The following is a 17,832-nucleotide window of genomic DNA, read 5'->3' as shown; positions in this document are numbered from 1 at the left end:
TCTTCACTTTTTTCCCCTTGGACTTTTTTTTCCTAGAAAGGTAACATAGTATACCCCATTATTTTTTAAAAATTCTACTGCTAGAGAACATATCCTAAGAGATGTATAAAATAAAAAGGAAACATTCACTTTTACAGAAATGACTTAAGTTCTGTTAGGGAAATAAATCCAACAAACAACAACAAATAAAAGCTCAATTACTTTGCATAATCATCAGAACTTAAGCTCATTGAAGTTTCATCGGAATCTGAAGCTATGAATTCATCCAGACTGTCTTCATCAAAATAGCCCTCAAAAGAGAAAAAACAGAAAATTGATTAAGTATGCTCATCCAGAAGATTTTACTAAACCTTTAGCCATCTGCTTATTCTTCATTTAAACAATGGTAAGTTCTACAAAGGCTTGGCCTCGTAAAATGTTTTAAGAATGACAACATACCCAGAAACAAAAATATAACAAAACCAGCAGCAAAATTACCCCACAGCAACAAAGATTTCCATTAATTAGACGAAACTTTACCTAGCATTTGGCAAAGCTTATTTGGAAAGTTCTCAATAGAGAGTGTTTTGATATATCTAATTTACCTTATTTTCTTTGCTAATATAGTCCAGCTGCAAACACCAAGGGTGAGTCCAGATTCTGCTCAACATCTGGAAATCCTGGAATAGTTTAGCTCCAGCTTTGCCTCTTCCACCTTCGTTGCCACTGCCTACACCTGACAATAAAGTTCAGGTTTTAGAATGAAACCTTGAAGTAAGCTTGCCACATACTGTTTCCTCTTTGAACAATCCGTTAGTGCAGTACTGAGCGTTCTTTCCAGATGCACATCATACTGTAACGTCTCTTGTAAAAGAGGTCAAATTACTGAGTCACAGGCATTTTTTTCCTAGTTAAAGTTGTCAAAATTAGATTTTCCTCTTTTTCTTGATAATGAGAAACATGATGACATTTTTATATAAAAGCACATTTCTCCCCAGTACAGGAATGACTCGAAATCCTCTTAAAAGGACAGCCACGTCTATTTAGGTTTTGTAAAGGCAGCCCGAGGTAGAAAACACAAAATAAAATTTGCACATCGGTTTCAATGAATTTGGCTTACTATTTTGAGCTACCTTCATGTAATGACTTGTAATGCTGTAGTGTTCTGTTACAATAAAGAATCTAAAAAAGTCCAGCCGATTTTTTCATTCTCCAAGCGTGAATTAGTGGAAAGTATTATAATGTTCAGAGAGTTAAATTTCTTTTTTACAGTCTCAATTTCTCATTAAGCAACACATTAACTTTAGGTTCTTGAAACAGATTGTTTTTCGTATTTATTATATGCATAATTTAAGGCATGTATACCTGCAAGAACATAGTTTTTATTGCATCACAATCATCAAACGTCTACAGCAAAACAGGCATAGAGCTTATTCACTGCATTTGCTCAATGCACAAGACAATCCCAGTAAATCACTACAGAGTAGAAATATTTTAACAAAGCAAGTTCTTGCTACGTTTTACTCACATAACAGCTTCGAGTATCTTCCCATTTGTGCTCCCTTATGACCTTGGGAAACGGAATTGTAAGGATGACAGAAATTCTTAGATTTGACTCCCCTAAACCTGAGCTAACATCACAGAGAAGCTTGCTGTTAAGTTGAAACTTGTTAACAAGTCCTATAGACTTTAAATTTTCTGTGTTACAGAAGTGAAAGAAAATACGTATCATTTTCATTAAATGAAGGAAAAACTTGGTAAAATCACATCTAAAATGTGTATTTTAGTTTATGCCTGTTACAGTGCACAAACATAATTTTAAAGATTTGCAGATGAGAAGCAGCAATTCTCCTTCTGTATTTATCTTCCGTAGCAAGACTTCCTTTTTTATTTAATAACAATCAGAAAGCACGTTGTCTTCTTTTGAAATACAAAAGTAATGCAAAGAATTAATGTGGGCATCAGCAACCAGCAGAGAGATTTGCTCTGAAGACCTGAGCCATGGTTTGCCTAGACAGCTTTTTTGCCTCTAAAAGAGGCCGTTTGTCTTTCCTTTCCCTTGTTTCCTCTCTGTTTTCTCATATTGTCTCTGGCACTGACCGAGCTGACCAAACTGCCAGGACACTAACCCAAGATGAAGAGAGAGAAAGCAGATAATGCTTTTGACTAGTTTAGGGAGTTTAAGCAGCCCACAAAGGGCTAATAAGTCATGAAAGAGTACAACCTTTTTTGACAAACGCAAGCTTAGCTAAACTCAAATAATTTTGTTGAGCCCTTAAAGTCTAGGCAGATTAAACTAGCTTTTAGGCAGTGCATTTTCTTACAGTCAGTTACACATACAATCTGTTAATAAATTAACGGCTCCAACAACATGGCAAATTTGAAGCTCACTGTAACACGCTTTTCACCAGAGCGAACCTTTCCCTTAACTTTAATGGACATTGAACTGTGGGCTACTTCCTCTTATCTGCTGCCTGCTTTATTAAAGAAGGAAGTACTGAAAGCCATTGTACGTAAAGACTTGCATGAAGAGTAAGAGAAAACCAGTTGTAAACGTACGGGACTAGCTCTTATGCTACTCAATGATCTGCAAAAGACTTACATTGCCATCTAAAAGCATGGCAGACAAACAAAGCCAGTGTTGGGAGAGTCTGAAACTACAAAACCAGCCCCACTTTGTATTGGAAGCAGGCCAGAGAGAACCTACCAAACTACTGTAACTGTTGTGATTAAAAAGTTTCTAGGAAGAGCTACAAAGATTTCACCTAAATAATCTAGATGCGTGTTGGTAAAGTACATAGCTAACGCTTATAATTTTTAAGCTACTAGCTTTTGAAAGGCATTTAGCATGATGCAGAAATAAAGAGAACAAATAACCTGCTTTTCAGAACATTTATATAAAGAAGAGCCAACACAGAATAGACTGTAGTACAGAACTGATTAGCAATCAGCACTACACATAAAGGTTTGGTCTTGTTTATATACTGTTTTGAAGTACTATTAATGTAAGAAGGGAGGGGTTTGTTTGTTTTGGTTATTTTTTTTTTTTTTAAATAAACCACAAAGTTTTTACTCCTTTAGAGTAAAAGGACAAAGGGAACAGTCGGCATTTAGGCATCCAATTATTACTGGAGGCATCAGTAGAAGTTAAATTACTTTCACTGGTCCTTCAAAACTCTTTCCTTCTATAACTCAACCAGAAGCAACAGACAACAGAACCGTGGAAATGAAATCTAGCTGGCAGTTCATCTAGGAGATGACAAACTGCACCATCGAGAATCTAAAGTCATCAAGACAACACAGTGAATCTCATATTGCTATAAATCATAACTTGAGATATAATTAATCTTTTTGTTATTAAACTTGGGAGAGTAACCAGAATAGAAAAATATAGTTAAAAAAATAAATCCATCAGCAACAGACAGGCATTTTAAGACAGGTGGCTCAGGAAGTGCAAAAAAAAATGTAATAAACTGGCACAACAGACTATGCAGTACATTTTGTAATCACTGCAAAAAGTGAATACACACTTCAAGCTTTATACAAAATCCTATCAGCAGGGCCTTAAACATTCTTGACTACGGAATTCAACCCTTGATCATTAAGTCAATTATTATAAACATTTTAAAAACCAGAATTGCTCCAGAAGCCAAAAACTGCTGCGGAGGAATCTGGCTGCATGAAGCACAGTGGTACAGAAAACCTCACTAAGGGTTCCTTGAGATTACCACTCTAATAGTCTATGTAGCGTGTATGTGCATACCATTTAGAAATGTTGATATTCCAAGACCTTGATATACTAAAATTACAAGCTGCAGTGGCTTATCTCTAAGACAAGTGAACAGCACACCAGCCCACAATAACATATTATGGGGTCTTTTCTTCCTTATACACCTTTTCAATTACACAAATTTACATTTAACTGGGAACATGCAAGTCCCTGTGACAGACCAGTCAAGACGCCACTGAAAGCTGATGAAAAGCACAGTCACAGCAAAAACCAGACCTGTGGGTTTCAAGAACAAAAGAAGAGACAGTTCCACAAAAGAGCCAATATTTGACAAATCACAGCTTCAGCTAGCATAATGACAAAAGGAAACTGCAAGGCTTGGCAGTGCGCTTACATCAGTACATCTCCATTTTGCATTCTCTCCCTCCCACCTTACAGTTAGTATCTTGTTTCTTGCAAGAGTAAGACATTAAATCAATTATGTTTTATGTTTAGAAAAGGAAGAAAAGAGACAGGAACCAAAACCTGAAGGTGGACTACTGTTAAGAGATGCAAATATTATTACTCCTCAAAAAAATATTTTAATGTGCAACCAAATGTTTTGCTACAATTCAAGTTTCAGACCTAAAGTAAATCTTACAGGAAGCAGAAAAATAGATCTGTACAGCCAATAATACATACAAAAAACCCCAACCTACCAACCGTGGCAAAAAGCCCCTTATTAAATGACAATCAATCTTATTACCAGAGAGAATTGTAGGCACACACCTGTCAAATGATCCAAGTAGTATTGGTAGAGTTTGCACTGAATAGGTGTCATCCGAACTTCTAGAACATACTCGTATTTTGGTGGGAGGAACTTTGTTAATGCTGTGTAATCTTTCCTCTGTAATTTTACAAACAGTACTTTAGTCACATAAACATCGAAACAACTACTAGGAGCTTAAGAACTTCTGGCATCTTAAGTAACAAAGCATCATGCATAAATTACAATGATTCGGATGCCTTCCAACCACAAATGGGAAAAAAGAGCCCACTAAATACAACCCAATTACAGGCACTGTCTGCAGAAGTTCTTCTTACCTAGTAAACACTGTTGTCTAGTCAAAAGTGTATGACCTGTTAACCCCGTGTCCCAGTTCCAAGTCCTTGCAAAGTTGACTGCAACTTCAGTAGCTGCTCTGGCAACTACTTTTGTGGGGGTTTTTTAGATACTAAAACCCTTTTTTTGGAAGCATGGGTAAGTCAAGCAGCTAATACCAATGTTTGTATCACAGATGAACTCACTCATACTCAGGTTAACCGCTTTCTGCTTTAGAGTACACAGCTTCTGAATACTTGCTTGGGGCAATGCAAAATTTACTTCCGTTTTCAATTTTTTGACTCTTATGCTAGTCTACTTCTCTCCACCTACCCCTTCATCCAAATGGTGAATGGTGTATTGATCCTGACCGAGAAACTGTTGCATGTTTAGGAGTTAAGTGACCTTCATCAGAGCTAACCTGCCTGCGCTGTACTGTACAACCTCCTTGGCTGCAGGGTAACTTCAGCCAGCTCGCTGCACCAGAGGAGCCTGCTGGCAGCTCCCACTTGGTACCAGCAATTACGCCACTGGCACAGTCTTGCTGTTATCTAGAAGCGCAGCAAGAAGCTCTCATGAGAACATCCTTTAGGAACAGAGATGTTTTCTTCGAAGGAAGTTATATATAGTAGCTTGAATGACCAAAAGGGAGAGATGCTCTCTACGGATAAGATCAGCTCTGTGCAGTGTGCTGTAAGAAAATCCACCTGGGCTCCATCTGATGCTGCACAAACACGGGGTGCCCAGCATCTGAAGGCACATAAGATTTACTTATTTATGTTCCTCCTCTTGTTCTGTCTTTCGGTTTGTGTTCCTGTACTGCTGTATAGATGTGTAGAATTATGTATGCTATCCTCTCACTACTATTCATACTTCCAAGATCATAATTTTATGATAGCAGATCCTCTACCACCCTTATACACTGCCAAAAACCTTTTCATTTCTCTGCTTGTGGGACTATCCCACTATGACCATTTCACACAGCTCATGCCCACGTGGACTATTTAATCAACTACCAACTACACAGCCAGGAAGAGGCATTTTGTGCCTACAGAGCATCACACCTTCCATCAGGCTGCCGGTGCCTGGGTTTATCAAGCAGAAAAGCAGTAACATACTGGTAGCACACGAGGTGCAATACCATAGCAGGTTCGCTACAGAGCAAAGAATCCAGCCCTCATTCGGGAAATCTAGGCAGTTTTGTTTGTTTGTCATTTTGTTTTGTTTTTTCATCTAAAGTCTTCAAGGTAACAAATTCTTCACCCTTTTGGACCTGATTAATCTTCCTTCTCTCCTCTTCCTCATTGTTCTGATTCTCACAAATCAGAAAAAATAGGAATTCAGAATCAAGTAACAAACTGTGGATCACCAACTTTCTGAGCAGTTTTTAAGGTCGTTGAGTTTTTAAATGTGTATATGAAACTAAAAGAGAATATTTCAGTGCAATTGATGTCCTACTCTACCATATAATTTTCTAGTCTCCTAGCAGGAAAACAGCTATACTCTCTAATATTCGTGTATGTCCTGCTTAGGATACACTGACATTTGGATGAAAGCTATGATATTTTTGTAAGTTTTTCTAGTCACAATAAATAATGCAAGGATCTAGTAATTAGTGAAAATATTTAAGTCAAAAGTTGGTGGACTTGATGATCTTTGAGGTCTCTTCCAACCAAAATGATTCTATGATTCTATAATAGCTGGATTCAATGGAGCTCTCAAATAGCAAGTTTACAGGTCTTTGAGTGCTTTTATCAGAACGAGATGAAATAACTCCTCCCTCTCCTGCAGCTAATTCCAGTAATTAGTTATAGTAAAACCATTCTTACCTGAACACACCCAGCTAACATCTCATAGAGAATATGTGCACGCTTCTTCATTACTCTGACATCTACCAGAGTAGAGTCTGCACACTGACCGTTCTGAATTGGATTTATAAATCGATTCCGGAATTCCTTAATTGAACCAAGCAAATTCTCCTTAATAAAGTTAACCATGCAGTGATCTAGGACAAAAAGATCAGACTTGAGCTGTTCAAAATGGAAAGTACAGTACTGGGATTAATTCTAACAGAAAATAAATGTGTAATATCTAAAACTAATAACTTTCCATTGAGCAAAAAACCCCAAACCACCCCAACATTTTTCAGAAAGGTCAGCTTAAATTGACACATACTCTAGGCACAGATGTAACTTCCAAATTTAACATCAAACTACCTCACTGTGTTTGTTACACAAAGTTTGAAAGCTGCTGTACACCAAAGCGATCGTGTAACAAAATCATATTTGCAAAGATTTTAAAATAGATACAAAAGCATATTAATGAATAGGAAAAAATATTACAGCATATTAACAAAGAGGAACAAATGTTACAAGCTAGTTTAGAAAGAGATGCCCAAGACAGTAACATAAATCATTGTTTAGTAAGAACAATTTAAATTGATGCTGCTGCAAGACCTGGTCCACCCATTTCCCCTCTGAACACTCTGCCCCTTCCCCTTTTGACATGCTGAGACTCATCTGATCCTTTGGTTAGCTGGAGCAAGAAACTAAGCTGTCAGAAAGCTATTCACTTCTGCATTGCTGATTTTCTGATACTCTTCACAGAGGCTCCCTGAGGAATCAGATGTATGTAAGGCCAAGCCAAGGGAGAGGATGGAGAGAGGCCAGATTCCCAACACCTTCATTTTAGTGTGGCTTAAACCAACACGGAGCCATATCTTGAGACAATGATTTAAAATGCAAAATCAGATTGTTAAGGGTTTTTTAGATATAGAAACCTAGCAAACAGCTTCACTGTATCCAATTCTTCTCTTCTAATCAAACTATATCTATCTATATATTGCTGAAAGGCTAAAGTACATTCAAGAAAATAAACACTTCTTAAACCAGACTACTCACATTCTATAAGATTATTTTGCAGTGGTGTTCCTGTAAGAATTATTCTTCTCCTAGATCGAATAGAATTCATTGCCTTAGAAACAGCAGATGCTTCGTTTTTCAGTATGTGCCCTTCATCGCAAACAACGAAGTCAGGGCCTAGAAAGAAATAACATTAGATCTCTTCCATCTTTTATTACCACAAAGAAACTGGCAGCCTAAAGAATCCAACATTTGTTCTACTAATGTTATTAAGTTTTCTTGGGTTTGGGTTTTTTTGTTGTTGCTGGTTTTCTCTGTGTGTGTATTTTGTGGTAGGTTTTTTTTTAGCACTGTTAAGGTTCTCACTCAGCCTTTGCACGAGCATTCACAGTAGCCATTCTGGTAAACTACAGGCTGTTGCTTGTAAAGTCTTCATGGAAGGAATTAAACACAGCTTTGCAATATATTCCTATAAAAATTATCTATCCATGCAGCTAGTGTGTGCACGGTTACATTTCCATTCACCCTGACAAAACTTCATAAAACTGTTCTTTAAATCCAGCTTCGGCTGCCATCTACTGGTGCTCGGTCAATTCTAAAGAGAACCAAAAATCAGGTAAGCAGTGATTTTTCATTAAGGCAACAGGTCAGTATCAACAGGGGTAAAGAATGCAATCAAAAGCCTTATCTTAGATAAGATATAATCAAATCTGATTTGAATTACAGACAAGTGAATTGTCACCTTCCAGCTGAAAGTAACCACAGAAATGTCCTCAGCTTTCTTCCAGAAGATAAACCCAAGGATTCTAGACTGCTATTTTAGGTGAGTTGTACAAGGAATGTCAAAACCACACCACAATAGATTTCCACAGTATCCAAAGCAACTCTATATACAATTATTAAGTGTTACAATTTGGAGTTTGAGGTAAATAATACCAAACTGGGCAGAACAGACTTAAGGCACCCTAATGGTTTTCAGATTTGGGGCAATTTCTGCAAGCTCTTTCCTTGAAAGGAGAAGTAAAAGATATTCTAGGATCCAACTAGTAACTTCGAATGAATGTTTTACCATATCTAAACCTTACCTCAATTCCAGTACTATTAACCGTGAAGCCAGCTGAAGTCAAGTTTGCCCACCTTTGAAAAATGCTATATAAAGCCATCAGCTGGGTTCATCTACTCAGCTCTAAAAAGGCTGATATTTGAAGTGGCAAAGGAGTATTTATCAGCATGGACAATCTAATCTTTTATAACTTACAACAGTTTTCCTCAGACAAACTTTAAGCTGAGTTGTGAAGAAGAAAATTAACTCTAAGACAGTGATCAACAACAGAGAATCAATTATACCTTTGATCACTTTCATGATTGAAATGCCACTGCCAGTCATCTTAATTGTGCCATTTTAAGCATCAAAACGTGATGTGAATCTCACATGCTAACAGAAATCAAGGTGGTCTTTTTTTCCAAGCAGAAAAAAAAAAGTCTTTTTAACCAAGTCTAGAAGACAATTATGAAAATCCACATATGAATTCCAAACACACTTAGACTTGTCCAAGCCTACTTATTTCTGAATTTTCACACCTGGCACAGACATACTTCCCCATATTATTTCCTGACTTTTGTACCTTCCCTCGTTTTGACAGCATGCAAAACACTGAGAGGCTACACAAAAGCCTTCCTTTAATTTTAGGCAAACATCTCTTCATAGTGACAGATCCTCTCTCCAGTTCTCATTCTAGTATTTCCTGAAGAGTAAGTATCTTGTGAGCAAGCGGTTCATGCAGCGTACAGTAGTACCGAGATGGTTTGGAGCCATTTTCCAGAACTGAAGCATTTGCAAGTATTTGCAACATCTCCCCACCAGATGTGACAGCTTGCACATTAATATATCATTCTTAGAAACAGATCTGGTCCAGTACATTATGTTTACAATCAGAATCAAAGTACATTAGAGAAGAAGGATAATGAAGTCTTAATGGTAGATAGCAATCAAAATTGTGCAAATACCCCAGATATCAGTTTCAGTAAAGACTGTGATTCATTAACATGGTTAGTTAAAAAAAAAAAAATCAAAACCAAAAACCCCACCTCAAAAACTGTTGTTTAGAGTACATGAATTATAGTAAAAATATGAAAAAAATATCTTAGTAAAATTATTTGTGGTTTGTTTGGCAGGCATGTAGCACTGATATCATGAACTAACATCTTGGCTACAATTCAGTGGCGGGGATTTTCATAAATTTGTGGGTTTTTCCCTTGTTCTTGAAAAACGTGAATGCAATTCATTATGGGCAGGATGTTTCTCAAAATATTATAAAGGAATGTAAAATATAAAGGGACCTCAAATGACCATTTAGTCCATTTTCTTCATGTGAGACAGAGTTACGAGAAAGGGACATACTCTTCCTGACAGAAGCAGGAAACTCCATGACCCCTCTCTTTTGCTAACACACTGGGCAATAATACCTAATTTAAATTCTCTCTGCTGCAAATCAGAATAAATTCTGTCCTTTCCTTTCTCCTGCTGATGTAAAAAACAACTGATAACAGTCTTTTCAGTAACCAGCTCTCACATGGTGCAAAATTTGTCATTTAGTTGTCTTTTTTCTAGGCTAAAAAGCCTTACCCCTTCAATCTTTCCTCAAAGATCACAGTCTTCATCTTCTTGTCCTTCTTGCTGTACTTGCACGTGTTAATATACTGACATACATAAAACATACTCAGTGACAGATATATAGGTATACACACAGTTCTCCTTTTCCTCTGAAGTCTACAGGAACTTAAGCCTGCTTTATGCAACTGCCAATTAAAGAGCAGTTTCCAAGTTAAACAGTAACGGAATTTTTATTAGTAGCAACAAGTAAAAAAAAATACAAAGTTATTGAAATGCTGCAAGCAAAGCACAACAGTTAGCCATAAACCAAACAGCATTTCATCAGTTGCACAAAGCATTATGGGAAACCATTTGTTGCTCTGCATGCATATATAATCTTGCCATTATTTCACATAGCAGGGCTAGTTAATTAATGAAATCACTTCTCCACCCATAAACTTTGGCTAAACCTTCCCTCTCTGGTCCCCTCTTCTGTAGCATACAGTGCAGTACAAGCCTCTACTAGAGAATATGTCTACCCTAACAGTATCCATTTTAACCAGACACATATCATTAAATTATTGCTCAAATACCAAATTTGCAACTTTTTAAATTAAAAATGCTCCCAGAGGCAAAGGTTTTCCTATTTAGTCACAGCACTAAGCCAGGACATAGCTTCTTAACTCCTTTACTGGCAGCCTGCTAGATTGCCAATGCTGCGATTCATGAAGATAGTAAGAAATAAAAAATGGTCATTGCAAGATACTTCTCATCAATTCAGTCAACCCAAACGTCTCTAAAACCTAATGGATAACAACAGATGAACACTTCTGTCTTTTTGTAATTAGTTAAAACAGAGAAAGATTTGAAGCAACATAAAAATAATCATGGAGTTATTTCAAGGTTAGTTTTCCTAACAGTCTGACTCCATCCTACCAACCAACCAGTCCAAGAAGAGAATAAAACAAGGGGTTCCATGTTCATATGAAATTATTCAAAACCTACAAGGCTCAATATGCTGCAGTTTCTGAACTTGATTTAATCGACAAAAGTTAATAACCTAATCACAAACACTGCTCTATCATGTCCTCCTAAGCTGTCTAAAGGGGTCTGGAAGTTGAACAGCAGCACACCTACAAGCAGGATGTAAAAACCAAGAGATGGGACAGGGAAGGTTACACAACCCACTGTGTCTCCTCCATAAAACTGCATGCCACCTGTGCTGGTTTTGGCTGGGGTAGAGTTAATTTTCTTCACAGCATCTGGTATGGGGCTGTGGTTTGGACTTGTGCTGGAAATAGTGTTGATAACACAGGGGTGTTTTAGTTATTGCTGAGCAGGGCTTGCACACAGCCAAGGCCTCTTCTGCCTCTCTCCCCACCCCACCGGTGAGGAGGTTGGGGGGGGGGCCCACAAGAAATTGGGAGGGGACATGACCTGGACAGCTGACCCCAGGGATGTCCCATACCATATGACATCATGCTCAGCATATAAAGCCAGGGGAAGAAGGAAGGGGTGGGGGGGGGACATTCAGAGTTACAGTATTTTGTCTTCCCAAGTTGCCATTATGCGTGATGGAGCCCTGCTTTCCTGGGGATGGCTGAACACCTGCCTGCCCATTGGAAGTGGAGAACGCATTCCTTGTTCTGCTTTGCTTGCGTGGGTGGCTTTTGCTTACCTATTAAACTGTCTTTACCTCAGCCCACAAGTTTTCTCACTTTTACTTTTCTGATTCTCTCCCCCACCCCACCAGGGCGGGAGTGCATGAGCAGCTGTATGGGGCTTAGCTGCTGGCTTGGGGTTAAACCACAACAGTTCTTTTTGGCACCCAACATGGGGCTCGAAGGATTCAAGATAACGACAAGTGTGACTGGAATGCGCTAGATTGAATTTCTAGCTGTTATTGCTGTTGCTGTTTAGCTATTAATCACCAGGCTTCTGTGCCTGCCACAGGGCTTGCTTGCCTTACTGTATATTAGAGTCCAGTGTCGTTAGTGGCTGCTTTTTGCTTTTGTTGCTTGCTGTAGTGCTTATCGTCTTACTCCGCTGTGCCTGGGAACATTCTGATAACAGCAATGGCGACGTGCCTGGGCTGGCAGATGGCCAGGGCATCGCTGCTGTTTTCTGTGCCTCTGTAGGGGACAGGCTGGAACTCCAGTGTGAACGTGAGTCCAAGGGGCTGTGACCTGTGGATGAGTCCACATGGGAGCAGGATGCCCCAAAGCATCCGTGGCTATGGATAAGCCCATGCCAAAGCAGGGACATCTCAAAGTGTCTGTAGCTGTGGTTATGTCTCTGCTGCAGCAGGTGTACCTCTGAAAGGATTGTGGCCCAAGGATAAGTCCATGCTGCAGCAGGTACGTCTTGAAGCATCAGTGGCTGTGCGGGAGGTCATGCATGTGGCCATGGACAAGCCCACATCAGAGCAGGTACACCCCTGGAGGGACTGCAGCCAGGGGTAAGGTCATGTTGGAGCAGGGTTACTTGTGAAGGGCCTGTGGCTGGGGGTAAGTCTGTGCTGCAGCAGGCATACCCCTGAAAAGACTGCAGCTCATAGATAAGGCTCCACTTTGAGCAGGTACACCCCTGAGGAACTGCAGTCCGTGGGTAAATCCAAGCCAGAGCAGGGGCATGGGGAAGAGTTCATTGCCATGTTAAACCCTATAACCTGGCCCAAAGGGATCAGGGATGGAGACTGGAATGGATAGACCTTTAAACTGTTGAAAGCCATGCTTTGAGTTGCATGCTAATAGGAATTACTATAGCAGGACCAACCTCAACCAACGGAGGAGAAGCCTTACAAGAAGCAGTGCAAGCGCAGCAGTGACCTGACCTGAGCTGGCTTTGGGGCCCACTAACTCCACAGCAGCTGTGGGGTCCTTAGCTGCCAGGTGGGGTTACACCACGACAGCACCTCACTCCACACTTCAGCGTTTTTGAAGTTACATAAATACAAATCCATGAAGCAAGGGAACAATATTACTATAAAGACACATGGTAACAACCTCTATGTTTAGCCTCCCTTACACTTTCCACAAGGAAGAAAACCCACAAAAATCAATCACTAAGAGTGCCTAATGTTTTATTTCATCATTGCATCACAATATGACCCACTGAATACAAAGCTGCCGTCCTGTCAGGCTACTGTCCCATCACCACTCCTTCACGGCAGCAGTTCACACATTTTTTTCTCTAGCTCTGACTTTCCTCGTACCATTCTCCACAAACACAATATCCTGAGCAAATCAGACACAGAATAAGACTGACAGCACAGGGCTCCTCCCCACCCTCATTTTTTGTTTTGTTTTCAGTAACTGCAGCATTGATAGGAGGCGGCAGAAAACCCACTGGCAAGAAGTGCATTTTCTTTGTTGCTTCAATAACACATGAGGATTCAACACAATCACAAAAATAACTGATCAGCTACTGTACTGGAGCCTCCCTGACTCCACAGCAATTATGTGATTTAGTGAGGCAAACTGCCAGAAAATTAATTAATGTTTTAGCTGCTCAAACAGGCTTTCTGCAGAGCTGGAGATGCCAATTCCCAGTGGTCAATGCCAATAATCACAAAGTTATTTTTCCCATTAGAAGAATCCCTTCGTCCATTAGAACAAAATTCACAGCCCTACTATAATTTGAAACTTCACAAAATCAAGCTCATCAACTACAGTTATAAACATGACTGATGCTGGTTTTCATCAATCAGAAAGAAAAAAAAAGAAAAATAAAATCAACCATACTCTGTCAAGAAACCTGAAATCCGGCCAGATAATTAAAACCCAAGAAAATCTACCTTGAGAATCAAAGACCTTCGTCCATTAGAACAAAATTCACAGCCCTACTATAATTTGAAACTTCACAAAATCAAGCTCATCAACTACAGTTATAAACATGACTGATGCTGGTTTTCATCAATCAGAAAGAAAAAAAAAAGAAAAATAAAATCAACCACACTCTGTCAAGAAACCTGAAATCTACCTTGATAATCAAAGAAAGTATTTACCCTACCTACCACAGCAGCATTCTCAATTTAAAGAGAAATATTAAAGTTACGGCAAAGGTACCTTTTAAAAACAGTTTTCAAGGTATACTGCATGCTGCATAACCGTAAGTTGTTTTCAGATATTGGCTGCCAGTTCAGAATTGGTAGGAGAATTTTGCTATTTTGGTCAAACTTGCTAATCCTAAAATTTTTAGTTCTTTTTGGTGACTACATGATAGATTGGTTATATCAACTTAGAATATTTTCAAGTGCTTACATACATGCTTACATAAGTTTGCTCAGTTCAGCCAAGTTGAACCAGACATTCATTTCTTAAGACTCAAAAAATGAATTAAGTGCTTTATGTGCAATCAATTCATTAGCACTTAATTAACACTTGTTTGTTCACACTTCTAAGGCACATTCTCAACTACTTTTCATGTGCAGTTGCTCCCTTAATGGTAGATTTCTATCAAGGATAAAGCAGCTTGTGGTTGTACCAAATTAGCAGACTAAAATAACCTTAAATTCCTAGCAGAGTCACTTCAAATTACCTTGCAAAGAAAGCAAAGCTAGCAAAAAAAGATACCTATTAGGAAAAGTTTCCAGTACATATTCCTGTGGTCATTTCTGTATTTCATCTAATAGAAAAGACTGTTACAGAAGTCTACTTACAAAAGCAGATGGGATTGTTTCTGAACAACCATTTCTGTAACTCAGCAAAAGCCAACAAAGAAAATCTGATAAAACGTACTAACGTTACTGTTTAAAATTATTCACCCAACAGATTTCCATTTGCAAGATTACTTAGCTCATATATGTAAACCAGGAAGTACTATATATAATGCATACTTGTATTCATTTTCACTTACCTGGATCAACTAAAGCTTTATTAAATATTTCTTTAAGTTTTCTACTCTTCACATTCCTGCCTTGTGCAAGATTACGATACATCTCGTAGCCTATTATCATCACACCTCCTTCATCTTGCCAACGCTGGAGCATATAACTTCTCTCCTGAGGGCGTTTCACAGTTGCTAGTTCACAGACCTTTCAAAGGGGGAAAAACATGCTTGAATTTCTCTTTAAAACACCGCAGTACTGGTGTAACTTTTAAATACCTAAGGCTTATTAATGCAAGTAGAGTTTTCACATACATGAAGTGCATTCCTTAGCCTACATTTTGAGTGGTGGAGCTTCCCAACTAGGCAAACTGTTCAGTTATTTCGTTTTTAAGAACTTTAAGCCTCATACCTCTAGTTTTTCGTCATCTTCTAAACCTTCTTGCCATTTTTCAAACTCATTCAACCAGTTCAAGGCAGTGTTCAACGGACACACTACCAGAGCTGTCCGAAAATCCAGCTTGTCACAGAGCAAGACTGTGTGAAGAAAACTTACTACCTGCAAGAGAAAACAAACAAACCAACCAACCTCAAAAAAATGCCAAATAAAACACTGAGTATTAAACACTAAGAAAGAAACATACAAGTATATATTCATATATAGAACTTGCCAACAACAGTCCTGTTGTTTAAACATTCTTTTTCTGTTTGTTAAGGAACTCGCTGCTTAAAATTTAATACACGTGTATATTGAACACAACCAACCTCAAAAAAATGCCAAATAAAACACTGAGTATTAAACACTAAGAAAGAAACATACAAGTATATATTCATATATAGAACTTGCCAACAACAGTCCTGTTGTTTAAACATTCTTTTTCTGTTTGTTAAGGAACTTGCTGTACCTGTGTATATTGAACACTTACTACTCTGTGTTACGTGGCTGCAGACACCCTTCACATACTGAGATAAACACAGTTTGAATTGCATCAGATAGCTGAACCATTTCATAAATCAGGAACCCTCCCTTTATAGTTCACCTATCATTTTCATAAGCTAAAGATTTCTATTAGGTCATTTTTAAGCTTTCTCCCAATACTGGCCCCAAACATTAAATAAGTTCACCTTATTTCACATTAAATGTCACCTTTACTGACATTCTTCTCTGCAGTTTGCAGTGTCTGCTAAAACTTATCATTGATTTCAGTCTTTTAAGAGCTAAACAACAAATGGCATTACAAAGTACAGCAGAAGGACTGGCAAATGACAACACAAGGAAGAAACCAACTACCTAACCTACAAACACTGGCCATAAAAATACTTGATACATATTTGTAACTGTCGCTTTCTTTGATTATCAAGAAGTTACAGCCAAAACGAATGTTATGAACACAGCTGGATCACATACAAAAATACCTTCTGCTGTGAAATACTTCAAACTAAAGTATATAGTGTATAAAGTGTACAAAGCCACTAGACTGCATTGCTACATTAAAGCACAACAGTTCTGCAAAACATTGCAAATCTCCAGTAAAAGGTGTAATTAACTCCTGAAGAATATACTCTTCAAAGATGATTTCCAAAGTATGCATGAAAGTCCTCTTCGATAGGATTGTAGATTGTCACCTTAACTTCCATAAACAAAGCAAAGCCATATATACTGCAGCTGGAGTTCTTAAAAACATACTGTCCACGTGCCGTGCACCCCAAACAATAAGACTGCAGCTTGTTTTACCTAAACACTACATGCAGTGAATGACCCCACTCCCTCTCATCATCTACAGCTCTGTGTTACTCAGAAAACCCAACAACCCCACGAAAAGCCCCCAAATCAGAAAACCGCAAAACCCAAGCTTCCCTCAATTCCTTTGAGCCCGGTTTTTGCAGAGGGATCTAGGGGATCTAAAGAATCTGCAAGATTTTATGCCAACTTAAGTGCTCCGTGACTATATCCAGCAATTCGCAGGTCAAGAAAGAAGAATCACAAGATCAGAAAGTCCTAAATAAAATTTGTCTGAATTAGGTCAGAGGAGAGCAGGATTAGGTGTTTCTCATGTAACTTCACTTTTTGAAGAATCCTGGGTTGTAATGGCTTAGAGGGAAGACACAAGAATAAGGAAGCCATCTGACCAAGTAAGGCATAGCTAACGCTAGTAAAGAAGAGCAGATACCTCCTGCTTGATTCTCTTAGAAGATTTTCTCTTGGAGCACGTATCAAGTCTCTAAAAATAACAATGAAAGACTTCAAGCCAAGCCAAAACTGCTATCTAGCAGCATCCAGGTGTGCTGACTATGCCAAACACCAACCAGCCAGGCAGATGTGAGCACTACAGAGAGTAAAAACTACGGAGAGACCTCATTCCAAACATACAGGTGTCAAAGACTAACTGTTTGTCAACAGGATCTTATAGCATTTTGTTTGCTAAGTGACTAATAAGGTCGTAAAGCTGAATCTAGCAGCGGCACAAAAACATTGAGACATCTTTCATACAGCTTGGAATTCCAGTATGTTGATATACTGACCTCTCTACGAATGAACAGATCTTGAGCCTTCAGGTCAGGTGATAGGGCTTCCCAATCCATTGGGGAAGCTTCTACCACAGCTGACCAAGATGGAAGAGGATGGTGAAATGGCATTTCCTCACAGATGCTTTGAGGATCCCATCCTCACTGTAGGAAGAAAATAACCTCTTTGAGAACCATCATCACCATGCTAAAGAGATTGCACTCCAGGGAACAAGTAAAGTGCATCCGTATTTGG

The 17,832-nt window shown here is 38.7% G+C and overlaps 1 protein-coding gene across 1 annotated transcript in view; it reads right to left on the bottom strand.

Annotated features, from left to right (window-relative positions):
- Positions 1-17,832, bottom strand: part of ATRX (alpha thalassemia/mental retardation syndrome X-linked) — a 73,527-nt gene that overhangs the window by 19,904 nt on the left and 35,791 nt on the right. Inside the window, exons 19-26 of the mRNA XM_009705123.1 lie at positions 15,484-15,630; positions 15,102-15,279; positions 7,691-7,828; positions 6,620-6,795; positions 4,478-4,595; positions 585-715; positions 202-290; positions 1-32 (exon numbers count right to left, since the gene is read on the bottom strand). The exon at positions 1-32 is cut by the window's left edge and continues 165 nt beyond it. Of these exons, the coding sequence (XP_009703425.1) occupies positions 1-32; positions 202-290; positions 585-715; positions 4,478-4,595; positions 6,620-6,795; positions 7,691-7,828; positions 15,102-15,279; positions 15,484-15,630 (1,009 nt within the window). The remainder of the gene's footprint in view (positions 33-201; positions 291-584; positions 716-4,477; positions 4,596-6,619; positions 6,796-7,690; positions 7,829-15,101; positions 15,280-15,483; positions 15,631-17,832) is intronic.

Source organism: Cariama cristata, unplaced genomic scaffold, assembly GCF_000690535.1.
Source record: "Cariama cristata isolate BGI_N322 unplaced genomic scaffold, ASM69053v1 scaffold6258, whole genome shotgun sequence".
Classification (NCBI taxonomy): domain Eukaryota; kingdom Metazoa; phylum Chordata; class Aves; order Cariamiformes; family Cariamidae; genus Cariama; species Cariama cristata.
This window is presented reverse-complemented; position numbering and strand designations above follow the sequence as displayed.